Here is a 26370-nt window from a genome sequence, read left to right as displayed (position 1 = left end):
ATTGGCCAGGCTGGTCTCAAACTCCTGACCTCAGGTGGTCCACCCACCTCAGCTTCCCAAAGTGCTGGGATTACAGGCGTGAGCCACCGCACCCAGCTAAAGTATTATGTTTCTATGAATACTTGTGATGCTCCCAGAAGATGGTTGTGAACATGTGTACATAAGTGTGGGTGTACCCATGAACCTGGGTATTGGGGCGGGTGATTCTGTGCAGGAGACCGTCTAATTCCCTTCCCTCTGCCCCTCACAGTGGTCCTTCGGGGTGACAATGTGGGAGATTGCCACAAGAGGCCAAACCCCATATCCAGGCGTGGAGAACAGCGAGATTTATGACTATCTGCGCCAGGGAAATCGCCTGAAGCAGCCTGCGGACTGTCTGGATGGACTGTGAGGACCCTTAGGTTTCCCCCAACCCAGAATTCATTCCAAACCCCTGACTACTCCCACGTGGCCCTCACAGGTCCAGTACTCTCTATAACCCAGACAGAATCCCTGAGAATGCTGAATGACCCACTTGCCCCTCACCAATGCTCTGAGTAGGGCCACCACTGGCCAGTGGGGTGCAAATCAGCTAAAGGCACCCTTTCCTCCTTTGTCTGTGTCTGGAATGCGGGCTGAATCAGTCCCCTGGCTCCCCCGCCCAAGCCAGGTATCCTTGGGTAGTGAACAACAGCACAGTCTTACCTGGCGGCCCTGCCTTTGGGACATGCACTCCCAGAGACTTCTCATTCCAGACTCCTGAGCACACCACGCTTCCCCCACCTGCTCCTCAACACCCAGGACTCTCTGCAAAACCCTCCAGTTTGTTTTATTGACCTTCTCCAGACTCAGGTCTCCTCTGAGATGTTTGCAGGATCCTTTAGGGAATGCTTATCAAACTCTGCAATATTAGAGCATGCGGAGAAGGCCGTGACATTTAGCCAGCACTTTGAGGGTAAAGAGAGAAGGCTGGTTGGGTCAGAAGGAGACAGCCTGGGGCTTCAGACTCCTCAGTCCACCTTGGGTACTCCAAGAGCTGAGAGGAGTAAAAATAACAGTTAACATTTTTTTTTTTTTTGAGACAGAGTCTCGCTCTGTTGCCCAGGCTGGAGTGCAGTGGCCCGATCTCAGCTCACTGCAAGCTCCGCCTTCTGGGTTTACGCCATTCTCCTGCCTCAGCCTCCTGAGTAGCTGGGACTACAGGCGCCCGCCACCTCGCCCGGCTAGTTTTTTGTATTTTTTAGTACAGGTGGGGTTTCACCATGTTAGCCAGGATGGTCTTGATCTCCTGACCTCGTGATCCGCCCGCCTCAGCCTCCCAAAGTGCTGGGATTACAGGCTTGAGCCACCGTGCCCGGCTAACAGTTAATATTTTTACTGAACTGACTAGAAGGCACTGTTTAGGTGCCTGGCATGTGTTAGATCATTTGGTCTTTACCACAGCCATATGGTGTAGAGAGGTATCATTACGATTCCCACTTTGCAGATGAGAAAACCCAGTCCTACAGGGAGGGTAATTTATTTTTATTTATTTATTGAAGTCTCGCTCTGTCGCCCAGGCTGGAGTGCAATGGCTTGATCTTGGCTCACTGCAACCTCCCAGGTTCAAGCAATTCTCTTGCCTCAGCCTCCCAAGTAGCTGGGACTACAGGCACGTGCCACCACGCCCAGCTAATTTTTTTTTTTTTTTTTTTTTGTATTTTTAGTAGAGATGGGATTTTACTGCATTAGCCAGGATTGTCTTGATATCCTTACCTCATCATCCACCTGCCCCAGCCTCCCAAAGTGCTGGGATTACAGGCGTGAGTCACTGTGCCCAGTCTGGGAGGGCGATTTATTTGTCAAAGGTTGCACAGCTGGTGTGTTTATTATCTATATCCCCAAATCGAGTAGTTTAAAACAACAAACATTTCTTATCTCACATGATTTCTGAAAGTTGGATATTGGGAACAGCTTATCAGAGTGATTTTGGTTCAGGATCTCTAATGAAGTTACAAAGATATCATTGGGGGCTGCAGTCATCTGAAGCTTGGGACTAGAAGATTGCTTTCAAGGTGGCTTACTCACATGGCTGTGGCAGGGGGCTTCAGTTCGTTGCCAGGTGGACCCCTTTGTGGCACTGCTTGATCTTACTCACAACATGGCAAGACAAAGTGTGAGGAAGCCGCATACCTTTTATGACCTAGTCTCAGAAGTCACACACGCCATTGCTTCTGCCAAATCAGAAGCAAGTCACGAAGTCCTGCCCATGCTCAAGAGGAGACGATTTATTCTCCATCTTTTGCAGGGAGGAGGGTCAAAGAATTTATGCATCTATTTTAAACCAGTACAGCTTGTAAGAGGCATAGCCAGGCTTTGATGCAAGTCTGTTCAGGGGAGCTGGGAAGGTCTGTTCTAGCAAACCCTCATCAGAATACTACTCCATACCCAGACAGGTTTCCCAAGACCCTTCCCAGCTCCTGAGTCTCCCAGGACCCAACTCAGAAACTCTTGGGAATTCCCAAATCTCCATAGATGGCTTCAAACTGCTGAGGCTCCCTCCAGTCCCCTAAAATGCCCCCAGTCCCCTGAGTGTCCTAAAATGTCCCCAGGCTCCCAGAATGCCCCCCTTCTGAGTCCCTGCTCAATCTCCCAACCCTCGTTTTGCTGCCCTAGGTATGCCTTGATGTCGCGGTGCTGGGAGCTAAATCCCCAGGACCGGCCAAGTTTTACAGAGCTGCGGGAAGATTTGGAGAACACACTGAAGGCCTTGCCTCCTGCCCAGGAGCCTGACGAAATCCTCTATGTCAACATGGATGAGGGTGGAGGTTATCCTGAACCCCCTGGAGCTGCTGGAGGAGCTGACCCCCCAACCCAGCCAGACCCTAAGGATTCCTGTAGCTGCCTCACTTCGGCTGAGGTCCATCCTGCTGGACGCTATGTCCTCTGCCCTTCCACAACCCCTAGCCCTGCTCAGCCTGCTGATAGGGGCTCCCCAGCAGCCCCAGGGCAGGAGGATGGCGCCTGAGACAACCCTCCACCTGGGACTCCCTCTCAGGATCCAAGCTAGGCACTGCCACTGGGGGAAACTCCACCTCCCCACTTCCCCACCCCAGGCCTTATCCCCACCTGAAGCCTTATCTTCCTACCTATCCCACCTCCATCCCAGACAGGTCCCTCCCCTTCTCTGTACAGTAGCATCACCTTGAAAGCAGTAGCATCACCATCTGTAAAAGGAAGGGGTTGGATTGCAATATGTGAAGTCCTCCCAGGTATTAACATTCCAAGACTCTAGAGTCTAAGGTTCAAAGAGTCTAGATTCAAAGGTTCTAGGTTTCAAAGATGCTATGAGTCTTTGGTTCTAAGGACCTGAAATTCCAAAGTCTCTAATTCCATTAAAATGCTAAGGTTTTAAGGCCTACTATTTTTTCTTTTCTTTTCTTTTTTTTTTTTGAGATAGAGTCTCACTCTGTCACCCAGGCTGGAGTGCGGTGATGCAATCTTGCCTCACTGCAACCTCCACCTACCAAGTTCAAATGATTTTCCTGCCTCGGCCTCCCAAGTAGCCGGGATTACAGGCACCCGCCACCACACCTGGCTCATTTTTGTATTTTTAGTAGAGACAGGGTTTCACCATGCTGACCAGGCTGGTCTAAAACTCCTGACCTCAAGTGATCCACCCACCTCGGCCTCCCAAAGTGCTGGGATTACAGGCATGAGCCACTGCACTCAACCTTAAGACCTACTATTCTAAGGCTCTGAGATTCTGTGGTTTTAGATTTTCTGGTTCTAATATTTTTGATAAGGCCTCAAGGTTTTAGGTTTTAAAGCTCTAAGATTCTGATTTTAGGATCTAAGGCTCTATGATTCTAGATTTTTATTTTTCTAGGGTTCAGAGTCCTTAGAATGTAAGATTCTAGATTCTAAAGATTCTTTAATTCTAGACATGGAGGTTCTAAGGCCTAGTATCTAAAATATGATGTTTTAAGGCTCTGAGAGTCTAGATACTCTGGCTGTAAGACTCTAGACCATAAACCTTCAAAATTTTATCTTCTCAAGTTCTAAGATTCTAATGATGATCAATTATAGTTTCTGAGGCTTTATGATAATAGATTCTCTTGTATAAGATCCTACATCCTAAGGGTCAAAAGCTCTAGAATCTGCAATTCAAAAGTTTTAAGAGTCTAAAGATAAGAGTTTCTAAGGTCCAATGTTCTAAGATGTGATATTCTAAGACTTACTCTAAGATCTTAGATTCTCTGTGTCTAAGATTCTAGATCAGATGCTCCAAGATTCTAGACAATTAAATAAGATTCTAATGGTTTGTTCTGTTTCAAGGCACTTTAGATTCCATTGGTCCAAGATTCTGGATCCTAAGCATCTAAGTTATAAGACTCTCACACTCAGTTGTGACTAACTAGACACCAAGTTCTAATCATTTCTAATGTTGGACACCTTTAGGTTCTTTGCTGCATTCTGCCTCTCTAGGACCATGGTTAAGCGTCCAAGAATCCACATTTCTAAAATCTTATAGTTCTAGGCACTGTAGTTCTAAGGCTCAAATGTTCTAAGTTTCTAAGAGTCTAAAGGTCCACAGGTTTAGATTATTAGGTGCAATTCCAAGGTTCTAACCCTATACTGTAGTATTCTTTGGGATGCCCCTCTCCTTTTTAGCCATCATTGCTTCCTCCTCCCCTCCTGTGGGGGTGTGCCCCCTTCAAGCCTGTGCAATGCATTAGGGATGCCTCCTTTCCCGCAGGGGATGGACGATCTCCCACCTTCCGGGTTATGTTGCCCCCCTGAGCCAATCCCTCATCTTCGGAGTATAGAGTGTGGACTCTGGTGCCTTCAGAGGGGCTCAGGTCACATAAAACTTTGTATATCAAAGAGCTTTTGTCTCCTCTTGTCTCCTTTTAGCTGTGATGTGGCCCCATTCCCTGGCAATTCAGTTTCCCGCATCAGAAAAAAGAAGGCTTGGTGGGGTCTTGGAATTCTCTCCTCACTAAAGAGGGTAGAGATGAACATACAGATAGACAAAAAGACACACAAGCAGAGACACGGGCTCTCAGAAACGCCCAGTGAGGAACTGGCATACAGATCCAGCATCACAGACACACACACACCTGTCCCCCCGCAAAGTAACAGACACATGAATTAATGGACACACCCCGGGGGGACCTGGTCACAAATACAAAGACTGAAATTCAGATGCATAGAGTAACACAGATACACAGAATTACACAGACACAAACATATTTACAAACATGCTCAGGCAGATACCTGTCACCAATAGGAAGATACAGACCCAGAGTCAAGTGACACAAATACTCAAGAGACATGGAGATTACAACAGGTACTCACAGCCCAGAACGTTCAGACTGACATAGAAACACAGGCACAGAACACCTTTGACCATCACCGACCCACAAGGGGCCTCCAGCCAAGACCAACCCACCGTGTCTGGCACGCACTCGCGAGCGGGCGTTCGCGGGTGTGGCCGGCAGCAAATGGAGAAACCCTTGGCAGCGCCCGGACGCCCTCCAGTGGCGACTCCTGAGAACCGGGGACAGTTCAATCCGGGCCACAAACTTTTTTAGAACAAATCATTGTGGGAAGCTGGGAGGAGAGAGAGAGGAAGTCGGACGTGGGCGAGGGGCGGGGTGTCTGGACTGGAACCTCTGGGCCCACGTGAGTGTCTGTCCCGCTGCTGAGTGGGTGCTGTGTGTCTGGGTTGCTGTAGTGTTCGCTTGTAGTGCAACTATCCTGTGTTATCTTTATCATTCGATGCCGCCTGCCTCTGCGGACCGTAGTGGGCACCTCTACACTGCAGCTGGGTACCTTACCCAAAGCAGATCAGATTTGGGGCCGGGCGCGGTGGCTCACGCCTGTAATCCCAGCACTTTGGGAAGCCGAGGCGGGCGGATCACTTGAGGTCAGGAGTTCGAGACCAGTCTGGCCGACATGGTGAAACCCCTCTCTACTAAAAATACAAAAATTACCCGGGCGCGGTGGTGGGGACCTGTAATCCCAGCTACTCGGAAGGCTGAGGCAGGAGAATCGCTTGAACACGGGAGGCAGAGGTTGCGGTGAGCTGAGATCGAGGCCCTGCACTCCAGCCTGGGCAACAAGAGCGAGACTCCGTCCCCCCCCAAAAAAAAAACAAAAAAAAAGAACTGGATGCGTCTGATCTGACGCACGCCTGTTTGTTTACGACTGCGGGGTGTGCCTTTGTCTAAGTAGAAACGGTGTGTGGCTTCTGCGGGCTTAACGTGTGGCTCAGGAGGCAGTGGGCGTCTGCATCATGTATCCCGATTGCGTCTTACTCGAGTTTTGTTTTCTGAGTTAGAGGCGACAGGTGGTGCAGCATTAGACACAGGGAAGCTCTGTGGCTTTTGTATTCATGAGCGCGAAGGTTAATGACGGATCCGTGGGTTTGAAACGGATCTATGGGTTTGAGCTTGTCAATACAGACGCCAGACAGCCCGATTTACGGGAACAGCCGATTAGAGGATTGGAGAGGGCGGTCGATGAACTTCTGGATGTCTTTCGGAAGGGGAAGGCTCTATGGTCGCGTGCAGAGCGCCCGTTCCACGTCAGGCACCGACCATAGAGCAAGGCGGCCGCGGACTACCCAAGGGAAGGGCAGGCCGTGTCCTTTACAACTAGCCTCCCGTTGTTAGTCTAGTCTCTATAGCCAAACCTTCGGGACTCTCTAAAGTCAAAATTTTGCTTTTACTAAAGGCAACTGGGTTCCTTCCAGATTACGAACTGTATATCCACTTAATCTCTATTTCGTATACCTCCTCCTACAGCGAAATTTGTGAGGCAGTCCTCTGAAGCACGGCCAATCTGGGGCACTTTTCCTAAAACGAGCCATCTCTACGCTTTAGTGAGCTAAGACAATAACTGCGATTGGTGGGCAGATTGTTTTGAAACCGCCCTAACGGCAAGGGGCGGGCCCCTGGTGAATTCATTTCTTTCCGGTTTCTTAAAGGCAACAGGAAGGAGGGGTTTCTGACGACCCTCCATTTGATTGGTTCTAGTGGTTTTACCCGCTCGGACTCCTCAAGGGGCGGGAGATGTACACCAATCGGAATGTGTGTTACAGAGACACTTAGTTTGATGAAAGGACTGCGCAGGCAAGGCCGTCGGACGCTCATTCTGAGATCTCACCGCTGATTGGTCCAAAGCGTTACTCCCTTATTTTCATTGGGCTTTACTGCAGCCGGCGCGCGAGAGCTACCCAATCAGCGCACGCTCCGCCTCCTGCCTTTTCCCGCCCTCCGCTCCGGCCTCGGCTTCGACGTAGGCCAACGCTTCCTACCCGGTAGCTCCTAGGCCTTCTCGCTGCCGTTGTTTTGAAAACCGCACTCTGATTGGCTAGGTCTCCGGGCCCGCGCCCGTTGCCCCATGCATTGACCAATTGGCACTCGTATTACATCGGACGAGGCACAGGTGAAGGGGGAGGCGGTGGCGGCGGCCATTTTGAGCCGCCGCCGCCATTGGAGTGGGCCCCCCCCCTTTCCCCCTTCGCCTCCTGACAGGAAAGGTTTAAGGGGGACAGAGCCCTGGGAGGCCGGGCCGGGCTCGGGGGCCACCCCGGGGGCCCGGGCCATGGATGTGCGCCGTCTGAAGGTGAACGAACTTCGCGAGGAGCTGCAGCGCCGCGGCCTGGACACTCGAGGCCTCAAGGCCGAGCTTGCTGAGCGGCTGCAGGCGGCGTTGGAGGCCGAGGAGCCTGACGACGAGCGGGAGCTCGAGGCCGACGACGAACCGGGGCGACCCGGGCACATCAACGAGGAGGTCGAGACCGAGGGGGGCTCCGAGCTGGAGGGGACCGCGCAGCCACCGCCGCCCGGGCTGCAGCCGCACGCGGAGCCCGGCGGCTACTCGGGGCCGGACGGACATTGTGAGAGTGCGCGGGGCGGGGGCCGGGGAGCCCGGAGCCTGGGCCGAGGAAAGGGCTGTGGGACGCGGGAGTCCAGCGCCTGAGGTCGGGGAGACGACCTGAGGATCTGGGGATCCCGCTACCTGCCGCCGAAAAGGATCTGGGGACAAGGGCCCCGGCACGACCGGAGGGTGGATCCAGACACTCGGTGCAGGGGGGACACTGGGGGAGGGGCTTCTGGGTTTCGGAGGTGAGGGACGGGGGTGGCGGGGAGGATTCCTTACCGTAGGGATCGGAGACCGGAAACTGGTTTCTGGAGCCGAAGAGAGTCGGAAGAACAAGAGGTTTTCCATATGGGTTGGGAGGGTCTCGAAAATGGGGATCCTGGGGTTCGGAGCTCCTTGGGCTTGGCGGCCTTGCCAGCCCAGCGTGTGGGCTGGGGGGTGGGGAGCCGTGTTTCCAGGGTGGGGAAAGAATGTCCAGGTGTGCGGGGCTGCGAGAGTTTTGAGGAAGCAGAATCCTGGAGTATGCCGCTGGATGCGATCCTGGATAGTTCTCCTATTTGGTTCGGGGGTGGGTGGGTGAGGTGGAGGCGCTGGTGTCTGTGGCTGGGGAGGGTCTAATGGACTCAGTGCTTTGGAGTTTGGCTGGTGAGCATTTAGGGGCTGCGGGAGATTGAGCGAGGGGGCACCCCCATCTCTCGTCCGGGGGTGGAAGGCCACCCTTGAAGCAGGCACAGCCTGGACATTTGGTGCTGGGAGATCTGGGGACTTTCTGGTTGGCTTCTAGAAGAGGTGTAGGGAGCCCTGGTGTCCAGAGGCTGGATGGGGAGAGGATTTTTCCCTCGACAAAGGATCTGGGGGTCTAGAGCTAAGAAGACTGAGGACAAATAATTCTGAGGCTGCTGCTGAATGGTCTAGAGCTAACTGTGGGCTTTTTGGAGAACGGGGTAGCTGCGGGTGGGATGGGGGCAGATGAGTTGGTAACATTCCAAGTGGATGAAATATGTGGCAGGAGACAGACGATCCTGTGTCCAGCACAGAAGGAGTATGTATTTGGCTTAGCGAATATGGGGAGGGGGGAGGCTGTAGGGAGCAAAGAGAAAGAAAACCTGTTGACTTCACTGGAGGCCTCAGAATGGAGTGTGGGGAATGTTTCTGGACCTGAGCGTCTCCAAGAGATATCGGCAATTCCCAGAAGCAGTTATTTGTCTCCCCAGGGAGTGGGGGCCTTCAGCGAGCAGCACAGAACTCTGCATCAGCCAGGAGGTGTGACTCTGGGAATGAGTTCGGGTAGATCTGCGGTTGTCTGAGGAGAGGAAACCCTGGTATAGGACGGAGTGAATCTTCAGTTAGAAAAAAGCAACTTTCGGGCCGGGTGCAGTGGCTCACGCCTGTAATCCCAGCACTTTGGGAGGCCGAGGCGGGCGGATCACGAGGTCAGGAGTTCAAGACCAGCCTGGTCAACATAGTGAAACCCCGTCACCCGTCTCTACTAAAATTACAAAAATTAGCCGGGCGTGGTGGTGGGCACCTGTAGTCCCAGCTACTTGGGAGGCGGAGGCAGAAGAATCGCTTGAACCTGGGATGGGGAGGTTGTGGTCAGCCGAGATTATGCCATTGCACTTCAGCCTGGGCAACAAGAGTGAAACTTCGTCGCAGAAAAGGAAAAGCAGCTTGCTTTCTTCTCTGTTTTTAAAATACAGATGGGGGCCGGGCGCGGTGGCTCAAGCCTGTAATCCCAGCACTTTGGGAGCCCGAGACGGGCGGATCACGAGGTCAGGAGATCGAGACCATCCTGGCTAACACAGTGAAACCCCGTCTCTACTAAAAAATGCAAAAAAATTAGCCGGGCGAGGTGGTGGGCGCCTGTAGTCCCAGCTACTCGGGAGGCTGAGGCAGGAGAATGGCCTGAACCCGGGAGGCGGAGCTTGCAGTGAGCTGAGATCTGGCCACAGCACTCCAGCCTGGGCGGCAGAGCGAGACTCCGTCTCAAAAAAAAAAATAAATAAATAAAATAAAATAAAATACAGATGGGGTCTCGCTATATTGCCCAGGCTGGTCTTGAACTCCTGGATTCAAGTGATCTGCTCACCTCAGCCTCCTGAAGTGCTGGGATTACAGACGTGAATCACTGCACCAGGCCTCAGGGCAGCTTTCTAGTAGGACTGGGAAATGGGGGGACTGGAAAAATTAAGGAGTAAGTAGAAGGGATTCTGGCATAAGAGTTTGTGGAGTTTTTCTGAAAAGAGGGCACCATGGGACTTGGGGCTAAGGGAATGAGGACAGAAATGAGGTAACAGAGGAGACAAGATTTGGGATCGGCACTGGATACTTGTTCATAAGAGAGAGTTTCCCGGAGGGAGATAATGCGAGTGTGGATTTGGGATAGGCAGTGGCCTAGAGATTATCCAGGACCCAGGTGCTGGAAAGAGGACTTCCCATTGCAGAGACTTGTGAAGAAAGGAGTGGGCCTGTGTGTGTGTCTAGAGCAGGAGGGACCGTGGCAGGAATGCCTAGCAAGAAAGGGTAGTGGGGTAGTAGTCACCTGGTGGTCTGGCCAGAGAGTCATCTCTGAGAGGAAAGCGAATTAGGTGCTTTGGAGCGTAGATTCTAGACTCAGACAGACTTCATTTCAAATCTGGCTTAAAGATACTGGCAAGTCACTTCACCTCTGTGAGCCTGGTTTCCTTGCGTGTAAAATGCAGTTAATCAACAAATAGTGTGTTCACAGCCGCTGTAGCCCCTGGGGGGTGTTATGAATGAAATCGCATGTGTGAGGGGCTTAACACTGGGCCTGCCTTTTATTAGAAGGGGGATGTTTTAGGAAGTGGAGAAGGACCCTAGAATCATAGCCTCTCCAGGAGAGGCTGCCTCTGTGGACACAGGAGAGATGCTCAGGAAAAGAGGCTTTGTGGGAAGCGGAGTACTCCGCGTGGAGCCTGGAAGCAGCAGAATAGTTTGAAAGGGCCCTGTGTTCCAATTAAGGAGATAATGCTATTTCTTCCTGTCTCCATTACTTGCTACAACAAAGTCCTTTGAGCCCCCTTCATGCCTTCCTTAAGCCCTCCTTCAACCCTGGTAAACAGACCCATAGCAAACCATGTGACCTGTGACTTTCCTCCCTTTGGACTGCACCTGGTTTGTGCCCAGATGTATTTATCCTCTGAGAAGGTATCCAGTCAGTTAGCAAGTGGCAGAATAGTCTCTCCTTCCCTTTGGTTCTGCCTCAGGGCTCCTGGCATAGCCAACAGTAGGGCCCTTGGGGCCCTAACTGAGAGCTAGCCCCTGGGGAGGAGAGCCTGTATGCTGCCCATCCTAGCTTTCTAAAGTTCTCTCTGGGTTAGGCGGCAAGGTTCTTGAGGGAATTTCTGGTTTTAGTTCCACCTCTGAGATTTCACATGTGTTATCCCAACCCCAGTAACATTCTCCATTCTCATCACTGAGTCATCACCTATGTATCCTTTGAGTCAAGGCTTATCTGTTATTTTCCAGGTCCCTTTCTTAGCTCCTGGTACTACTTTGTAGCCTTCAACACAATCATATTAAATTTTTGCATGTATTTGTTTTAAGATTTGTCTGTCTCCCTAAACTGAAGGCTTCAGTGGGGCAAGTTTGTCTTCAGCCGTATCCCAGGCTCTGGAGTATAGTATGCACTCCATGAATAGTTAATATTGTTATTCTTACCACTCTTAAGTTGAGCTCCTGGGCCCGCAGATGCCTTCTGGACCATTTGGTCCAGGGTTCTCCATGAACCGCCCCTCTAATTGGCCATTTTTTATTTTGTTTTAAGATGTCATGGACAATATTACCAGGCAGAACCAATTTTATGATACCCAAGTCATCAAACAAGAAAACGAGTCCGGCTACGAGAGGAGACCACTGGAAATGGAGCAGCAGCAGGTCTATCGCCCAGGTAGGAAAATACACATGGTTCATCTCTTTGGATGGAAACAGAATCTACGTGGAGCCTTTACCCTCTGCTTAGAGTGTGTCTTCCCAGAGAAACTATGCATCTTTTTTGTTGGGCAATTCATCTAGACTTTGTGACTCTGGCAAGAATTGTTTAAAGGAAAGATCTCAGTCCTACTTCCAAGTGTTGGGAGAGGGGAGGTTCCACGGTATCTGTATAAAAGTGATGTTAGTATCAGCCCGGTGCGGTGGCTCACTCCTGTAATTCCTGTACTTTGGGAGGCCAAGGCGGGCGGATCACCTAAGGTTCGGAGTTCAAGACCAGCCTGGCCAACATGGTGAAACCCGTCTCTACTAAAAATACAAAAATTAGGCCCGGCACGGTGGCTCACGCCTGTAATCCCAGCACTTTGGGAGGCCGAGGTGGGCGGATCACAAGGTCAGGAGATCGAGACCATCCTGGCTAATACGGTGAAACCCCGTCTCTACTAAAAATACAAAATATTAGCCGGGCGTGGTGGCGGCCACCTGTAGTCCCAGCTACTCGGGAGGCTGAGGCAGGAGAATGGCGTGAACCTGGGAGGCGGAGCTTGTGGTGAGCCGAGATTGTGCCACTGCACTCCAGCCTGGGCAACAGAGTGAGACTCTGTCTCCAAAAAAAAAATACAAAAATTAGCCAGGTGTGGTGGCGGGCACCTGTAATCCCAGCTACTTGGGAGACTAAGGTAGGAGAATCACTTGAACCTGGGAGGCAGAGTTTGCAGTGAGCCAAGATCGTGCCATTGCACTCAGTCTGGGCAACAAGAGTGAAACTCCATCAAAAAAAAAAAAAAAAAAAGATGTTAGTCTCAGGACCCTGGAGAGTTGAGACCCCCTAGACTAATGTTTGAATCTTATTTAGGATCTTAGAATGGGGGAGCCAGAAAGAGCCTTCTAAGTCTAATCTGGTATTTCTCATGTTCTGAAGATTATTGTTCCAGGGGATATTATTAGGGGATTCTCAGAAAAGGGTTCCCTAGCCAAATGTGTCTGGAAAATGTAGCATGTGCTATATCATCTCTTGGAAATTCACTGTGCTTGTTAGAACATTAAAGGCGCTGAGAAGTCCTGAATTTAAAAAAAAAAAAAAAACAAAACAGCTGTGTGTCAGGCCTCAAGCCAGGTGCACTGGCTCACACCTATAATTCCAACACTTTGGGAGGCCAAGGTAGTAGGATCATTTGAGACCAGGAGTTCCAGACCAGACTGGGCAACATAGTGAGACCCCTTCTCTACAAAAAATTGAAAAATTAACCAGGCATGGCTATGACTGTGTACATGCACACACCTATAGTTAAAGCTACTCAGGAGACAGAGGTAGGAGGATCACTTGAGCCCAGGAGTTTGAGGCTACAGTAAGCTATGATTGCACCACTACACTCCAGCCTGAGTGACGGTGCAAGACCCTGTCTAAAAGGAAAAAAAAAACTAAAAAGTAGGTCAGGGCATAGTGGCTCGTGCTTGTAATCCTAGCACTTTAGGAGGCCAAGGTAGGAGGGTCACTTGAGCCTAGGAATCCAAGACTAGCCTGGGCAACATAGTGAGACCCCTGTTGTCTTAGAAAAAATTAAAATTTGACTGAGCACGGTGACATGCCTGTAGTCCCAGCTACTCAGAAGACTGAGTCAGGAGGATCACTTGAGCCCAGGAGTTCGAGGCTGCAGTAAGCTATGATTGTGCACTGCACTCTAGCCTGGGCGACAGGAAGACCTTGCCTCAAAAATAAAAACAGGCCGAGTGTGATGGCTATTACATGCCTGTAATCCCAACACTTTGGGAAGATTGCTTGAGTATAGGAGTTCAAGATCAGCCTGGGCAACATAACCCTGTCTCTTTAAAAAATAAAAATATTACCTGAGCATGGTTGAGCATGGTTGCACATTCCTATAGTCCCAGCTACTCTTTTTTTTTTTTTTTTTTTTTTCTGAGACGGAGTCTTGCTTTGTCGCCCAGGCTGGAGTGCAGTGGCGCGATCTCAGCTCACTGCATGCTCCGCCTCCCGGGTTCACGCCATTCTCCTGCCTTAGCCTCCTGAGTAGCTGGGACTACAGGCGCCCGCCACTGCGCCCGGCTAATTTTTTGTATTTCTTTTTTTTAGTAGAGACAGGGTTTCACCATGGTCTCGATCTCCTGACCTTGTGATCCGCCCGCCTCGGCCTCCCAAAGTGCTGGGTGGGATTACAGGCGTGAGCCACCGCGCCTGACCCCAGCTACTCTTTTTTGTTGTTGTTTGTTTTTGAGACGAAGTCTCACTCTTGTTCCCCAGGCTGGAGTGCAATGGTGCGATCTCGGCTCACTGCAATCTCTGCCTCTCGGATTCAAGCGATTCTCCTGCCTCAGCCTCCTGAGTAGCTGAGATTTCAGGTGCCTGCCACCACGCCTGGCTAAGTTTTGTATTTTTAGTAGAGATGGGGTTTCACCATGTTGGCCAGGCTGGTCTCAAACTCCTGACCTCAGGTGATCTGCCCACCTCGGCCTCCCAAAGTGCTGGGATTACAGGCATGAGTCACTGAGCCCAGCCAAGTCCCAGCTACTCTTGACGCTGAGGTGGGAGGATGGCTTGAGCTAGGAAGTTGAGGCTCCAGTGAGCCGTGATGGCACCACTGCATTCCAGCCTGGGCAACAGTAAGCCTCTGTCTCCAAAAAAAAAATTTTTTTTTAATAAATTTAAAAACCTTGTGTCGTCTTGAGCTGGTGTTGCTGAAAATATTTTTTTTAATAAAAAATAGACAAAAAACTTTGTGTTGTATTGTTTAAACTTAGGATTTCCCAAGCATGTTAAGTATATATTTTTATAGAACAAAGTTCCCCGTGATGCCAACTCTCTCTTTCCTTTTTTTTTTTTTTTTTTTTTTTTTTTTTGTTGAGACAGAGTCTTGCTCTGTTGCCCAGGCTGGAGTGCAGTGGCGCGATCTTGGCTTACTGCAAGCTCCGCCTCCCAAGTTCAAGCGATTCTCCTGCCTCAGCTTCCCGAGTAGTTGGAACTACAGGCACCCACCACCACACCCAGCTAATTTTTTGTGTGTTTTTAGTAGACACGAGGTTTCACCATGTTGGCCAGGATGGTCTTGATCTCCTGACCTCGTGATCCGCCCACCTCGGCCTTCCAGAGTGCTGGGATTACAGGTGTGAGCCACCACTCCTGGCCTCTCCTCCCCATTTTATAGATTGAGGAGTTGGCTTGTCCGATGGCAGAGCTGGGGCTAGAACCTAGGAAACTTGCTCCCAGACTAGACCTTTTGGTTAATAAGCAGCATTCCTTATCATTTGTGCCTTACTATTTGGAAAGCAGGGTCCCACTATTGAGAACTGATGGAGCCCGGACTGACCCCCAGTTTTGTGCTGCTTTTACTGTGTTGTGGCCCCCCAGTGCCTTTTCTTAGTGTATCTGGTTGATTTTGTCTAATGCCATTCTGGTTCATCCACAAAGTTAAATCCCCAGACATTTCTTGTGGGTGGCTCAGAACTTTAATGAATGTAGGTTAAACTGCAGATTTGTGTCAGGCTCTCTGAGACTTGTAGGATCATTCAGCCCCAGGAGAATATTTTCTGTGCCGTTATCCACAGACATTCATCAGGAGCCTTGTGTGAGCCCAACCTATTGCTGGGAACCAGGGAGGCTCTCTTCAGGATGGCTGAGCACCATCCCTGCCCTAGAGAACCAGGAGCCTTTTCCGAGTGATGTGATCCACATGCCAAAGCTGGGGAATGATCCAAAATGGTCTGGGGTTGAATGCAGAAATGAGTAGATGTGAATGAGCCTCGGCATCAGGGATTAATGCTGTGGGAGAAATTAAGCTAGCCTACATCTATGGTTTGCTCTTGGTTAGGCACTGATTCCTGGAGTCTGCCTGAGACTAGGACTTACCCATGGTCCACAGCACGGTATCCCATCCTGACTTTCTGTTAGTGGTATGATTTAAAGAGGTTATTGCACCTATGGGATGGCTTAACCAGAGTGATTCTGGCCTCTGTTGGTAGGGCAACTAAAGCCCGTAGAGTTAGCTGCAGGACCACAATACCCTGTTGAATTCATCCTCTCCCCCTCCCTTGCCAGACTGAAGAAGCTTTGTAAGAACTGAGGTGAGAGGTTCTTCGGGAGGAGAAATTGGAGAATGTAGGGTCATGGCATCTCAGATCCTAGCCTTGTTCTCCGGTATGGCCTTCTTGGTTGGCTCAGCAGGCTTCTATTGAACTCAGCAAGCTGCCTGTGCCCAGCCCTTCATCACTGTAGTGGGGATCCTGCTCACATCTCCCAAGGGAAAAGGGACCAGAAAAGTGATAGCTGGGGAGCTTACAAGTGTCCTGACCATCTGAATTTGTCCTGACAATAGAAATGAAGACAGAGATGAAGCAAGGAGCACCCACCAGCTTCCTCCCGCCTGAAGCTTCTCAACTCAAGCCAGACAGGCAGCAATTCCAGAGTCGAAAGAGGCCTTATGAAGAAAACCGGGGACGGGGGTACTTTGAGCACCGAGAGGATAGGAGGTGGGTGTATGAGGCAGCAGTCACCCTTGCTCTGGTGGGTCTCTATATCCACAGCCTCGTGCTTGCTGGGGACATTTGCACTAACCTAGAGGGGCTGAGTAGAGATTCCCTCTGCTTTCACACTCTTTCTATTCCTTCCTGTGCTTACTACCAGATTCAGCTTTCCTAAACTTTTGGTCCTTCCCCCAGTTCCTCCCTTCTTACCTGCAGGGTAACTTGTAAATATCTTAGACTTTTCATGTGTGAGATGCCAGCCTGCCTCTTCTGTCCTTTGCCTTACTGCCCCTGCAGTCAGCTGCTTGATATCTGTAATGAAAGAAAGATCTGTTTCCTAACACTACTCCCAAACACACATCCTCTTCCCATTCATCCACTCGTTCAGTCAACTCTCACAGTGCTGTCACGAAGTGCCCACTCTTGGGCTGGACACTAGCAACATAAAGATGGGCAGTGAGTTTTGCCTTCTGTTGTTCCAGTATGGGGACTCAGACACATACACAAGTAAGCCACAACCTCTGAGGTGAGTAGTCAGGATGCAGGTGAGTTTCAGGAGCTCAGAAGAGGGAGCAGCCTCTGCTTTGGTCATTTCTCTTCCCTAACAAGCCCTTCCTTCCTTTCCCTCCAGACCAAGTCCTTTCCTTCCCTCCTTCCTTCCTTCCTTTAGCTCCTATCTGAAGCCTTTTGCAATTTTGAAAACTAGCAATGGCCATTATGCTCACCTGGATTAGTCATCTGACACATTCCAATTCCTACCTGGCAGAGTCCACCTTCTAACTAGCTTGTTACTCTCTGAGACAGGGCCTGGCTCTCACAGGCTATGACTTAAGTTAAGACATGGAGCCCACCTCATATGGTGTTCTTCCACTGCTGCCACAGAGCAGAGGCCTAGAAGCTACTTGCTGATGGAGAGCAGAGGAAGAACACTCACTCTGATCCTGGGCTGGCAGGGAAAGTTTCGTAGAATGGACTTAACATGTGATGAGCACAGACTCATGAGATGAGGCTCATAAGTCTCCTTCATGAGTGGGACCCTGGGCAAGTCATTCTACTTCTCTGAGCTTCTCTTCAGGAAGGAGACTCATCCGTGTTAGCCCTGGCCTGGCGAGGCCAGAGGGGCCCTCCACCAGAGGGAAGCCTGCTGCTGGGAGAGTCAGCAGCCAGATGGGCATAGGCTCCCCATCTGTGCATGTAGTGCACTGCGACCACCCAGACTGTCCAGGCAGGACCCTGAGTGTTAGTTAGACTCTACCTTTCTACCCTTCTTCCTCATTCCTGTACAGCAGAAACCAACAGTGTTAAGTCCGTTTTTTAGTGTTTTGGTAGGAAAATGAATATCGTTTATAATTTAGGACACTGAAAAAAATGGGTCATCTCACATTCTCTCAGATGTAGGATTTTAAGAAGCCTGGTACCTGGATAGATAGTAATTATTGGGATTTATCTAGGCTCTTGCACATGCCCCTTCCTGGCCAGCACCCTTTTGAGATACCACAGCCTCCAAACAGTAACAGAGATCAGTGTGGAAGTGATTGTCAACATGCAGAGGGTATGGATTAGAATCTTAGGGTGTAAAAAAAGAGCAAAAAAGTTCCCTAAATGATTCTGATGCCCCCTTCAGCAGAGCATGCCCTCTCCAATCCCTGTCTCCACCCTAGGAGTTGATGGTCATTGCTCTCATTGCAAGGATGTATGGTTCCAGAGTTCTTTTGCCCACTTCTGTGGGAAGAAATGGAGATTCAGGAAGCAGTCTGGAGGCCACTTGTAGATTATAGCAGAACATTCATTTTCTTTCCTTTGTGCTCATGTATTGTTCTTGTGTGACTTAACCCCTGTTTCTAATACAGGGGCCGCTCTCCTCAGCCTCCTGCTGAAGAGGATGAAGATGACTTTGACGATACCCTTGTTGCTATTGACACCTGTAAGTCTTTGGAGTGCCCATCTAATTCTGCCTTACAGTCAGTATGGGGAAATTGTGTCTTGACCTTCACCAGAATCCCTGCCTGGCACCATCTAAAGACATTGTTAGTCCACATGTGAGACACAGCTTAGCTCTGGAGCAAGAGTCCTGGTTTGGAGGCAGAAAACCTACTCCCAACTCTAGCAGTGGGACCCTGGGCAAGTCATTCTACTTCTCTGAGCTTCTCTTCAGGAAGGAGTAATTCTGCCGTAATAACCTCAGAGGACTTTCAGGGAGACTCCTCAGTGGATACGGTAGCAGTTTGGAAAACCCTGAACTGCCCTGTACACACAGAGGTTGTCATCTAATCAGGAAGGGAATCTGAGTGCTGCTGGGGAAACTTAACTCTTTGACAACCAGTTCCCGTTTCCATCAGCTGCTCATGTTCCTGGTGAAACCAATGCCACTGTGTCTTCTGAGGCACAAACCTGGCCCACCCTGCTGTCTGTCTTCCAGTTCATCTTTCTTTCCACTGGATAAGTGGCTTTCACCTTCACTGCGCATCTGAGCATTGGAGGCTTTCTTTCTTTCTTTCTTTCTTTCTTTCTTTATTTATTTATTTATTTATTTATTTTTTTTTGAGACGGAGTCTCACTCTGTCGCCAGGGCTGGAGTGCAGTGGCCGGATCTCAGCTCACTGCAAGCTCCGCCTCCCGGGTTTACGCCATTCTCCTGCCTCAGCCTCCCAAGTAGCTGGGACTACAGGCGCCTGCCACCTCGCCCGGCTAGTTTTTGTATTTTTAGTAGAGACGGGGTTTCACCGTGTTAGCCAGGATGGTCTCGATCTCCTGACCTCGTGATCCGCCCGTCTCGGCCTCCCAAAGTGCTGGGATTACAGGCTTGAGCCACCGCGCCCGGCCTTTGGAGGATTTATTATAAAAGTCCTTTTCCTCAGACCTCCTAGTCAGAGTCTAATGAAGAGCCTATGAATCTAAATTTTTATATGCACCCAGAAGCCCGGTCAGATCTGAGAATACTGCACTTCTCAACAGAGCACAAGATAAGCAGCAATTTATCTATTTCTACAGAAGCTTGTGTTTATAGAGCACTGGCTACATGCTTTTGTAAGAGATAAAGATATATACAGTCTCTAATATCGCAAGCTCTCAAAGACAAAATCTACCCAGAGTAGAGGTAAACATTGTTTAAAAAGTGTTGGGGGCCAGTGGTTCATGAGGCAGCGTCTGATGAAATGCAAATATACAGACCACAGTGGTCAGCCTTCAGAGAGAGGAGAGCACCTCATGGGAGGGATGGTCAGGAAAGGCTTTCTTGGAGGCATGACTGGCTCCTTGAATATTGAGAAGGGTAAGAGCAACAGTAGGAAAATCCTAGGCCCATGAGAGGAATTAGGAGCCTATGGGGCACCTGGGCATTGTTTCCTGGGTGGCAGGTGTGGATCAGGGTCAGATCCCTGTATAGCTGTTGGAAACAGAAGTCTGGTTCCCAACTTGATAGAATTAGCACAGAGGGCGGTGGGAATATATGGTGGTGGTGATCAACCTTTTTGTATTCTAAAATCTAGTTTGAGTCTGGGCAACATGGCGAAACCCTGTCTACGAAAAATACAGAAATCACCCGGGCATGGTGGCATATCCCTGTAGTCCCAGCTACTCAGGAGGCTGCGGTGGGAGGATGGCTTAAGCCCCCAAGATGTGTTCACTTGTGTACTCCTGGTCAGCACTTGGGGAACTTCCCTCTGCCTGTTTCTTAGGACTTTTAGAACATCAACCAGGTCGGGCATGGTGGCTCACGCCTGTAATCCCAGCATTTTGGGAGGCTGAGGTGGGCAGATCACCTGAGGTCAGGAGTTCGAGACCAGCCTGGCCAACGTGGAGAGACCCTGTCTTTACTAAAAAAATACAAAATTAGTCAGGTGTGGTGGTACATGCCTGTAATCCCAGCTACTCGGGAGGCTGAGGCAGGAGAATCGCTTGAACCCGGGAGGCAGAGGTTGGGGTGAGCCAAGATCACACCATTGCACTCCAGCCTGGGCAAAAAGAGCGAAACTCCGTCTCAACAAAGCAAAACAAAAACATGAGCCAACTGGGCTTTTTCCTTCACAGATAACTGCGACCTCCACTTCAAAGTGGCCCGAGATCGGAGTAGTGGCTATCCGCTCACAATTGAGGGCTTTGCATACCTGTGGTCAGGAGCCCGTGCCAGCTATGGGGTCAGAAGGGGCCGTGTGTGCTTCGAGATGAAGGTAAGTAGGAACAAGAGAAGGGGAAGGTCAGAGAGGTCCATCCATTGTAATATCCTGACACCAGCCACCTTGGTCAGAGCTACAACTGGAAAAGAGATTGGATCGTGTAATACTGTGTCCAAGCAGACAAAACTGTGATGAACTCAAGAGAACTACATCATTGCTAAATGTCATATCAGAAAAGCAGGCCAACCATACATTGCTTCATCAAGCAGATATTTCCTTGGTGAGACTTGACCCAGGTATTGTATAGTCAACCAGTGTAGTGATGACATGTTTGTAGAACTGAGAAAACATGTTGTTTGGAAGAAAAGTGTTCTAGAAAGAATAGACTCAGGTGTCACTTAGTAAAGGGAGGCCAGAGGGAAAACAGGGCAAAGAACTGCCAGCTTAGGCCAGCATCTGCTGTCATCTCTGCACAGTTCCATGTTAAGTTATGTTTATGAAAATAATACATGCTCATGTTTAACAAAAGTTTAGACAGCACAGAAGAGTATAGGATATAACAGGTTATTCTCGCTGGGTGCGGTGGCTTACGCCTGTAATCCCAGCGCTTTGGGAGGCTGAGGCAGGTGGATCAAGAGGTCAGGAGTTCAATACCAACCTGGCCAAGATGGTGAAACCCCGTCTCTACTAAAAATACAAAAAATTAGCCGGGCGTGGTGGTGGGCACCTGCAATCCTAGCTGTTCGGGAGGCTGAGGCAGAGAATTGCTTGAACCCAAGAGGTGGAGGTTGCAGTGAGCCGAAATCATGGCACTGCACTCCAGCCTAGGCGACAGAGTGAGACTCTGTCTAAAAACAAAAAAAAGCCCAGGTTATTCTCATGTCCTCTCAGTCTCCATCCTACTCCCTGGAGGAAACTTCTGTGTTAACAATTTCTTACCTATTTGTGTATCCATACTTACTGATGATAGCTAATACTATAGAGCTCTTTGCATGCACAAGATACAGCACCAGGCTTTTTACATGGATTATCTCCATTAATCCTCACAGTACCATCTGAAAACAGGTACTGTTAGCCCCAGTTTTTAGAGGTAGAAACTGAAACACAGAGGGTTATATTTTATTGACCACGACACCACTGATGTAAGTTGCACATTATTTTATGTCCCTCTCATAGAGAAACACTGCCAACTAAATAAACTACACAGTGTTTTCTTTTCTTTTTGGTTTTTTGTTTGTTTGTTTTGTTTTGTTTTGAGATGGAGTTTCACTCTTGTTTCCCAGGCTGGAGTGCAGTGGCACGATCTTGGCTCACTGCAACCTCTGCCTCCTGGGTTGAAGCAGTTCTCCTGCCTCAGCTTCCCCAGTAGCTGGGATTACAGGCATGTGCCACCATGCCCAGCTAATTTTTGTATTTTTAGTAGAGATGGAGTTTCTCCATGTTGGTCAGGCTGGCCTTGAACTCCCAACCTCAGGTGATCTGCCCGCCTCGGCCTCCCAAAGTGCTGGGATTACAGGCATGAGCCACCGTACCCAGCCTACACAGTGCTTTCTCGTCACATTTATTTTGAGATGGATCCTGATTTCAAAGATGTTGAAAAGTGTATCTGAAAAGCCAGTGAGGCCACAGGTAGATACGGATATTCGGCAGTCTAGTAGTCTCTTAATACAAAATTAAGTCAGAAGTCCTTTTTTTTTTTTTTTAAATACTGTATCTTGGACATTTTTTCAATAGCAGTACATTAGCCCAATGTACTGCTTTGCTCCCTTATTTATGTATTTATTTATTTATTTATTTTTTTATTTATTTATTTATTTTTTTTTTTTTTTTTTGAGACGGAGTCTCGCTCTGTCACCCAGACTGGAGTGCAGTGGCCAGATCTCAGCTCACTGCAAGCTCCGCCTCCTGGGTTCACGCCATTCTCCTGCCTCAGCCTCCCGAGTAGCTGGGACTACAGGCGCCGCCACCTCGCCCGGCTAGTTTTTTGTCTTTTTAGTAGAGACGGGGTTTCACCGTGTTAGCCAGGATGGTCTCGATCTCCTGACCTCGTGATCCGCCCGTCTCGGCCTCCCAAAGTGCTGGGATTACAGGCTTGAGCCACCGCACCCGGCCTATTTATTTTTTTAGACAGAGTTTCACTTGTTACCCAGGCTAGAATGCAGTGGCGCAATCTCTGCTCACTGCAACCTCTGCCTCCTGGGTTCAGGTGATTCTTCTGCCTCAGCCTCCCGAGTAGCTGGGATTACAGGTGCACGACACCACGCATGGCTAATTTTTTGTATTTTTAGTAAAGACAGGGTTTCGCTATGTTGGCCAGGCTGGTCTCAAACTCCTGACCTCAGGTGTTCCACCCACCTCAGCCTCCCAACGTGCTGGGATTACAGACGTGAGCCACCATGCCTGGCCTGCTTCCCTCTTTTTAACTGTTGCATCATATTTTGTGGCATGGATATACCATAATCAGTGCCTTATTGATATTTTTTCTAATGTTAAAATACACACACACACACACACACACACACACATCCAGTACTGCACAGAATGTTGCATACACAAATACATTCACACATACATAGACATACTTGTACACGTATTAGCGTTTCTGTAGGATACTGAGTTATAGAGCATGTGCATTTACGGGGTTTTGTTGTTGTTGTATAGATGGGGTCTTGCTATGTTGGCCAGGCTGGTTCCTAACTCTTGGCCTCAAGCCATCCTCCTGCCTTGGCCTCCCAAAGTGTTGGGATTACAGGTGTGAGTCACCATCCCCAGCCATTTACAGTTTTGACAGAGACTTCTAGATTGCCCTCTAAAGACACCATACCAGTTTATCTTTTCTATCAGATGTTACGAGAGTCTCTTATACTAAAAGATAACTGTATTTTGAAATGCCTGTCTCTGTGGCCCTGTACTCTGCTGATCCCTTTGGAGGCCCTGGCTTCTGTTCAGCAGGCTCTTCAGAGCTGCTTAAATGCTTCTTCTCCAGCAAGAAAAGCCATTGCTTTTTTTTAATGCCTGATGTGCTTCCTTCCTATATTGCCTCATAACCTACAGCCTCCAGAGAAGCAACCCTGAGCCCTTTTGTCCTCTTTCCTTAGATCAATGAGGAAATCTCTGTGAAGCACCTTCCGTCTACAGAGCCTGACCCCCACGTGGTCCGTATCGGCTGGTCCCTGGACTCCTGCAGCACCCAGCTAGGTAAGGAGGGGTCAGCTATGCAGTCCAGAGAAGAGAGTGATTGTCCCTACCCTTGGATTCTCAAGCCTCCTAAGCTTCCCTTTCCAGTGTCAGACTTAGAATAGAACTAGGGTGAAGTGGAACAGGTACAAAGATTAGGTATATGCCACTCTCTCTGTCATGCTGTATTCAACTGAGAGAACTATGGTCATGAAACAACTTTTCTGTGAAGAATCAATTCTTATCCTTCATCTTTCAGGGGAGGGTCCAAAGTTCTCTTTAGGAATCTATTCCCTTTCTGTAAAAAGGATCAGTGTCTCCTGCCCTTAAACCAAGCTGCAAATAAATTCCCAAGCTCCATTAAGTTCGGTCTGTATTTTCTGTCCAGAGCCTAACCTAGAGGAAAAAGGGGAGCAGAGACCAGTGAGGCCAGGGCTAGTTGGGAGAGGGGCAGGGGCTGCCTATTGAAAGATTTTGAATTTTGCGGGTCCCCATCCCCAGACTTCAGTGACCTTCTGGTCCTAAGTAACTGATTATTCTGACCAATTCTGACACCTTCTGCCTTCCGTTTATGATCATACAAATGTTCCAATTATGAAAATAATATATGTTGCTTATAAGAATTCAGGCCATACAGAAAGGGAAAAATGAAAATCCTTCCTAAACTTGTGAGATAAACTAACCAATGTTAACATTCCATTTGTAGTCTTCCGGACATTTTTTTTTTTTTGTACATAATTCAAACTGGATCACACTAGGACTACCTTGTATAGCCTTGTTTTAATATATGATGGCCATATTTTTGTAAATAAATACAGCTTTTTGACTACTGCATAATTTTCCATTTTATAGTTGCGTTATTAAACCAGTCCCCTTCTGTAGCTCATTTAAATTTATTGCAAATTTTTGCTGTTTTAACACTTGAGCCATTATCCTGGTCCGTAATTGCCTGACCACTTAAGACTAATTTTTAAAAGTAGATATATTCTCACTCATAAGTGTTTGTTTAAAAAATGTGTTCACATGAACTTAGAGAGTGGATTAATAGATAATGGAGGCTCAGAAGTGTTAGGGGGTAGCAAGGGGGAGGAGGATGAGAAATTGGTTAATGGGTACAATGTACGTTTTTTAGGTGATGAATACCCTAAAAGCTTGACCACTATGCAATCTGTGCATGTAACAAAATTGCACATGTACCCCACAAATTGGTACCTCCTCAAAAAGGTAGATATGTTACCACAAAAAAAAAAAAAAAGACTCATAGGTCATCTCATTTTATCTCTGTCTCCGTTTTGAGATGTAGGTGGTGGCAGTTGATAGGGATGGGAAACAGCCCAGAAAGGGTCAAGCACCATATCCAGGGTCACACAGCTGGTTCGTAGGAGAACCAGGCCTGGTATTCATGCTTGTTGGCCCCTGCTTTTCTAGCAGCATACTCTTTGGGTTCTGCCCAGGAGTCTCTAGGTCAGGTGTCAGCCAGAGCCCTTGGGATCTCTCAGTCATATCACATCAGTACCCAATTCTGTAACCTGAGGAAATCCAGTACCTTTCCTAGGGGTCAGTCCTCATGGTCTCCAGGAGCAAAATCCAGCCCCTTCACTGATTTCTACCATGAGTAGACTGGACTGAATATTGGGTGTCACAAGGAAGGGTTGCATCTCAGCATACCATTCTCCTCCATCCTAGTTCCTGTCTTCCTTTCCTCCCTTTCTGTTCAAATTTCCCTTCTGTGCAGAGTAATTCAGTTGAGCTCCTACTCCCAGACTGGACAACGAAACCCATCAAGCCCTCCAAAGTTCATCATTAAGGGCTTCCTTTCACCCTTCCCCATCCCTATATTAAAAAGGCACCTGATTAATAAAACCAGTAAAGAAAATGCTTTTTTTCTTCAAAAATAAAAGTATGTGACAGCCATTGAGGCGGTTATGACCATCGCAGGTTTAACCTGCCTTTGCCTATTTCTTCCGTCAGGCGAAGAGCCTTTCTCCTATGGCTATGGAGGCACTGGGAAGAAGTCCACCAATAGCCGGTTTGAAAACTACGGAGACAAGTTTGCAGAGAACGATGTGATTGGCTGCTTTGCGGTGAGTGCTAGCAGCCTGTGGGAGTTGGCAGAACCAGATGTTGGGCTACAGACTTCTTTTTCAGGATACCTCTATCCATTGTCTGCCCCATATCCAGCCACTCTCGCCATACTTCTTTGTCTCTGCTTGACAGACTGGAATGTTTACTGTCATTTTGTGGGAAATTCTGTCATTCCATCTCCTCTGGTCTTGTGTGCAAAGTTTTCGGATGACACCCTGAAGAGGTTTGCAGACTTCAGGTGTGCATAGCCTTCCTCCATTCCTAGGTACCAGAGTGACATTTTCTAAACAAACCTAGGAATTTCTTATCTTTCATTGCTAGGAAATAGCCTGTCTGCTCTTGAAGGCAGTGGTATTGGCTCTTGCCCCATGTTGGCATCATCTTATCCTAAAACTTCTCCCTTTCTTCATCTCACATTGGTTGAGCCAGGCTTCCTACAATGAACTGCCTTCTGGAAGAGTAGAGATGATGCAAAACAGAACAGCTGCTGCTGCCATACGTCAGTCTTTGAGAGCAGTGGCCAGCAGTCACTATGCTGTGCAATATGGCTGTCAGCTCTGGGCTGGACTCCCTGGACCCAGTTCTGTTCTTCCACTCAATCCCTGGGCAATTTACACTCCTTGTTTTTCAGTTCCCTCTAAATAAGAATCTTTGCCCCTACCTCAGAATTTCGTATGGAGTCATTAAGTTAATCCTTTAAAAGCACTTATAATAA

General features: G+C 48.9%; 2 protein-coding genes across 8 annotated transcripts in view; both read left to right on the top strand.

Moving 5' to 3' along the window:
* AXL (AXL receptor tyrosine kinase) overlaps nt 1-4848 on the top strand; it is a 45632-nt gene extending 40784 nt beyond the window's left edge. The window contains exons 19-20 of one of the 2 annotated variants that reach the window (XM_010380815.2): nt 251-387; nt 2635-4848. In XM_010380815.2, coding sequence (XP_010379117.2) covers nt 251-387; nt 2635-2986 — 489 coding nt within the window. In that variant the 3' untranslated portion in view covers nt 2987-4848. The remainder of the gene's footprint in view (nt 1-250; nt 388-2634) is intronic. The other variant, XM_010380816.2, reaches the window with a different exon arrangement.
* A 695-nt stretch (nt 4849-5543) lies between these two features.
* Nucleotides 5544-26370, top strand: part of HNRNPUL1 (heterogeneous nuclear ribonucleoprotein U like 1) — a 46504-nt gene continuing 25677 nt past the window's right edge. Inside the window, exons 1-7 of one of the 6 annotated variants that reach the window (XM_010380809.2) lie at nt 5544-5646; nt 11639-11761; nt 16131-16284; nt 18129-18202; nt 20308-20447; nt 23492-23591; nt 25542-25654. In XM_010380809.2, the coding sequence (XP_010379111.1) occupies nt 11644-11761; nt 16131-16284; nt 18129-18202; nt 20308-20447; nt 23492-23591; nt 25542-25654 (699 nt within the window). In that variant the 5' untranslated portion in view covers nt 5544-5646; nt 11639-11643. Of the gene's footprint in view, nt 5647-7229; nt 7868-11638; nt 11762-16130; nt 16285-18128; nt 18203-20307; nt 20448-23491; nt 23592-25541; nt 25655-26370 lie in introns of those variants that run through there. The other 5 variants (XM_010380813.2, XM_010380807.2, XM_010380808.2 and 2 more) reach the window with 5 other exon arrangements.

The sequence above is a fragment of the Rhinopithecus roxellana genome, chromosome 12, assembly GCF_007565055.1.
Source record: "Rhinopithecus roxellana isolate Shanxi Qingling chromosome 12, ASM756505v1, whole genome shotgun sequence".
Taxonomy (NCBI): Eukaryota; Metazoa; Chordata; class Mammalia; order Primates; family Cercopithecidae; genus Rhinopithecus; species Rhinopithecus roxellana.
This window is presented reverse-complemented; position numbering and strand designations above follow the sequence as displayed.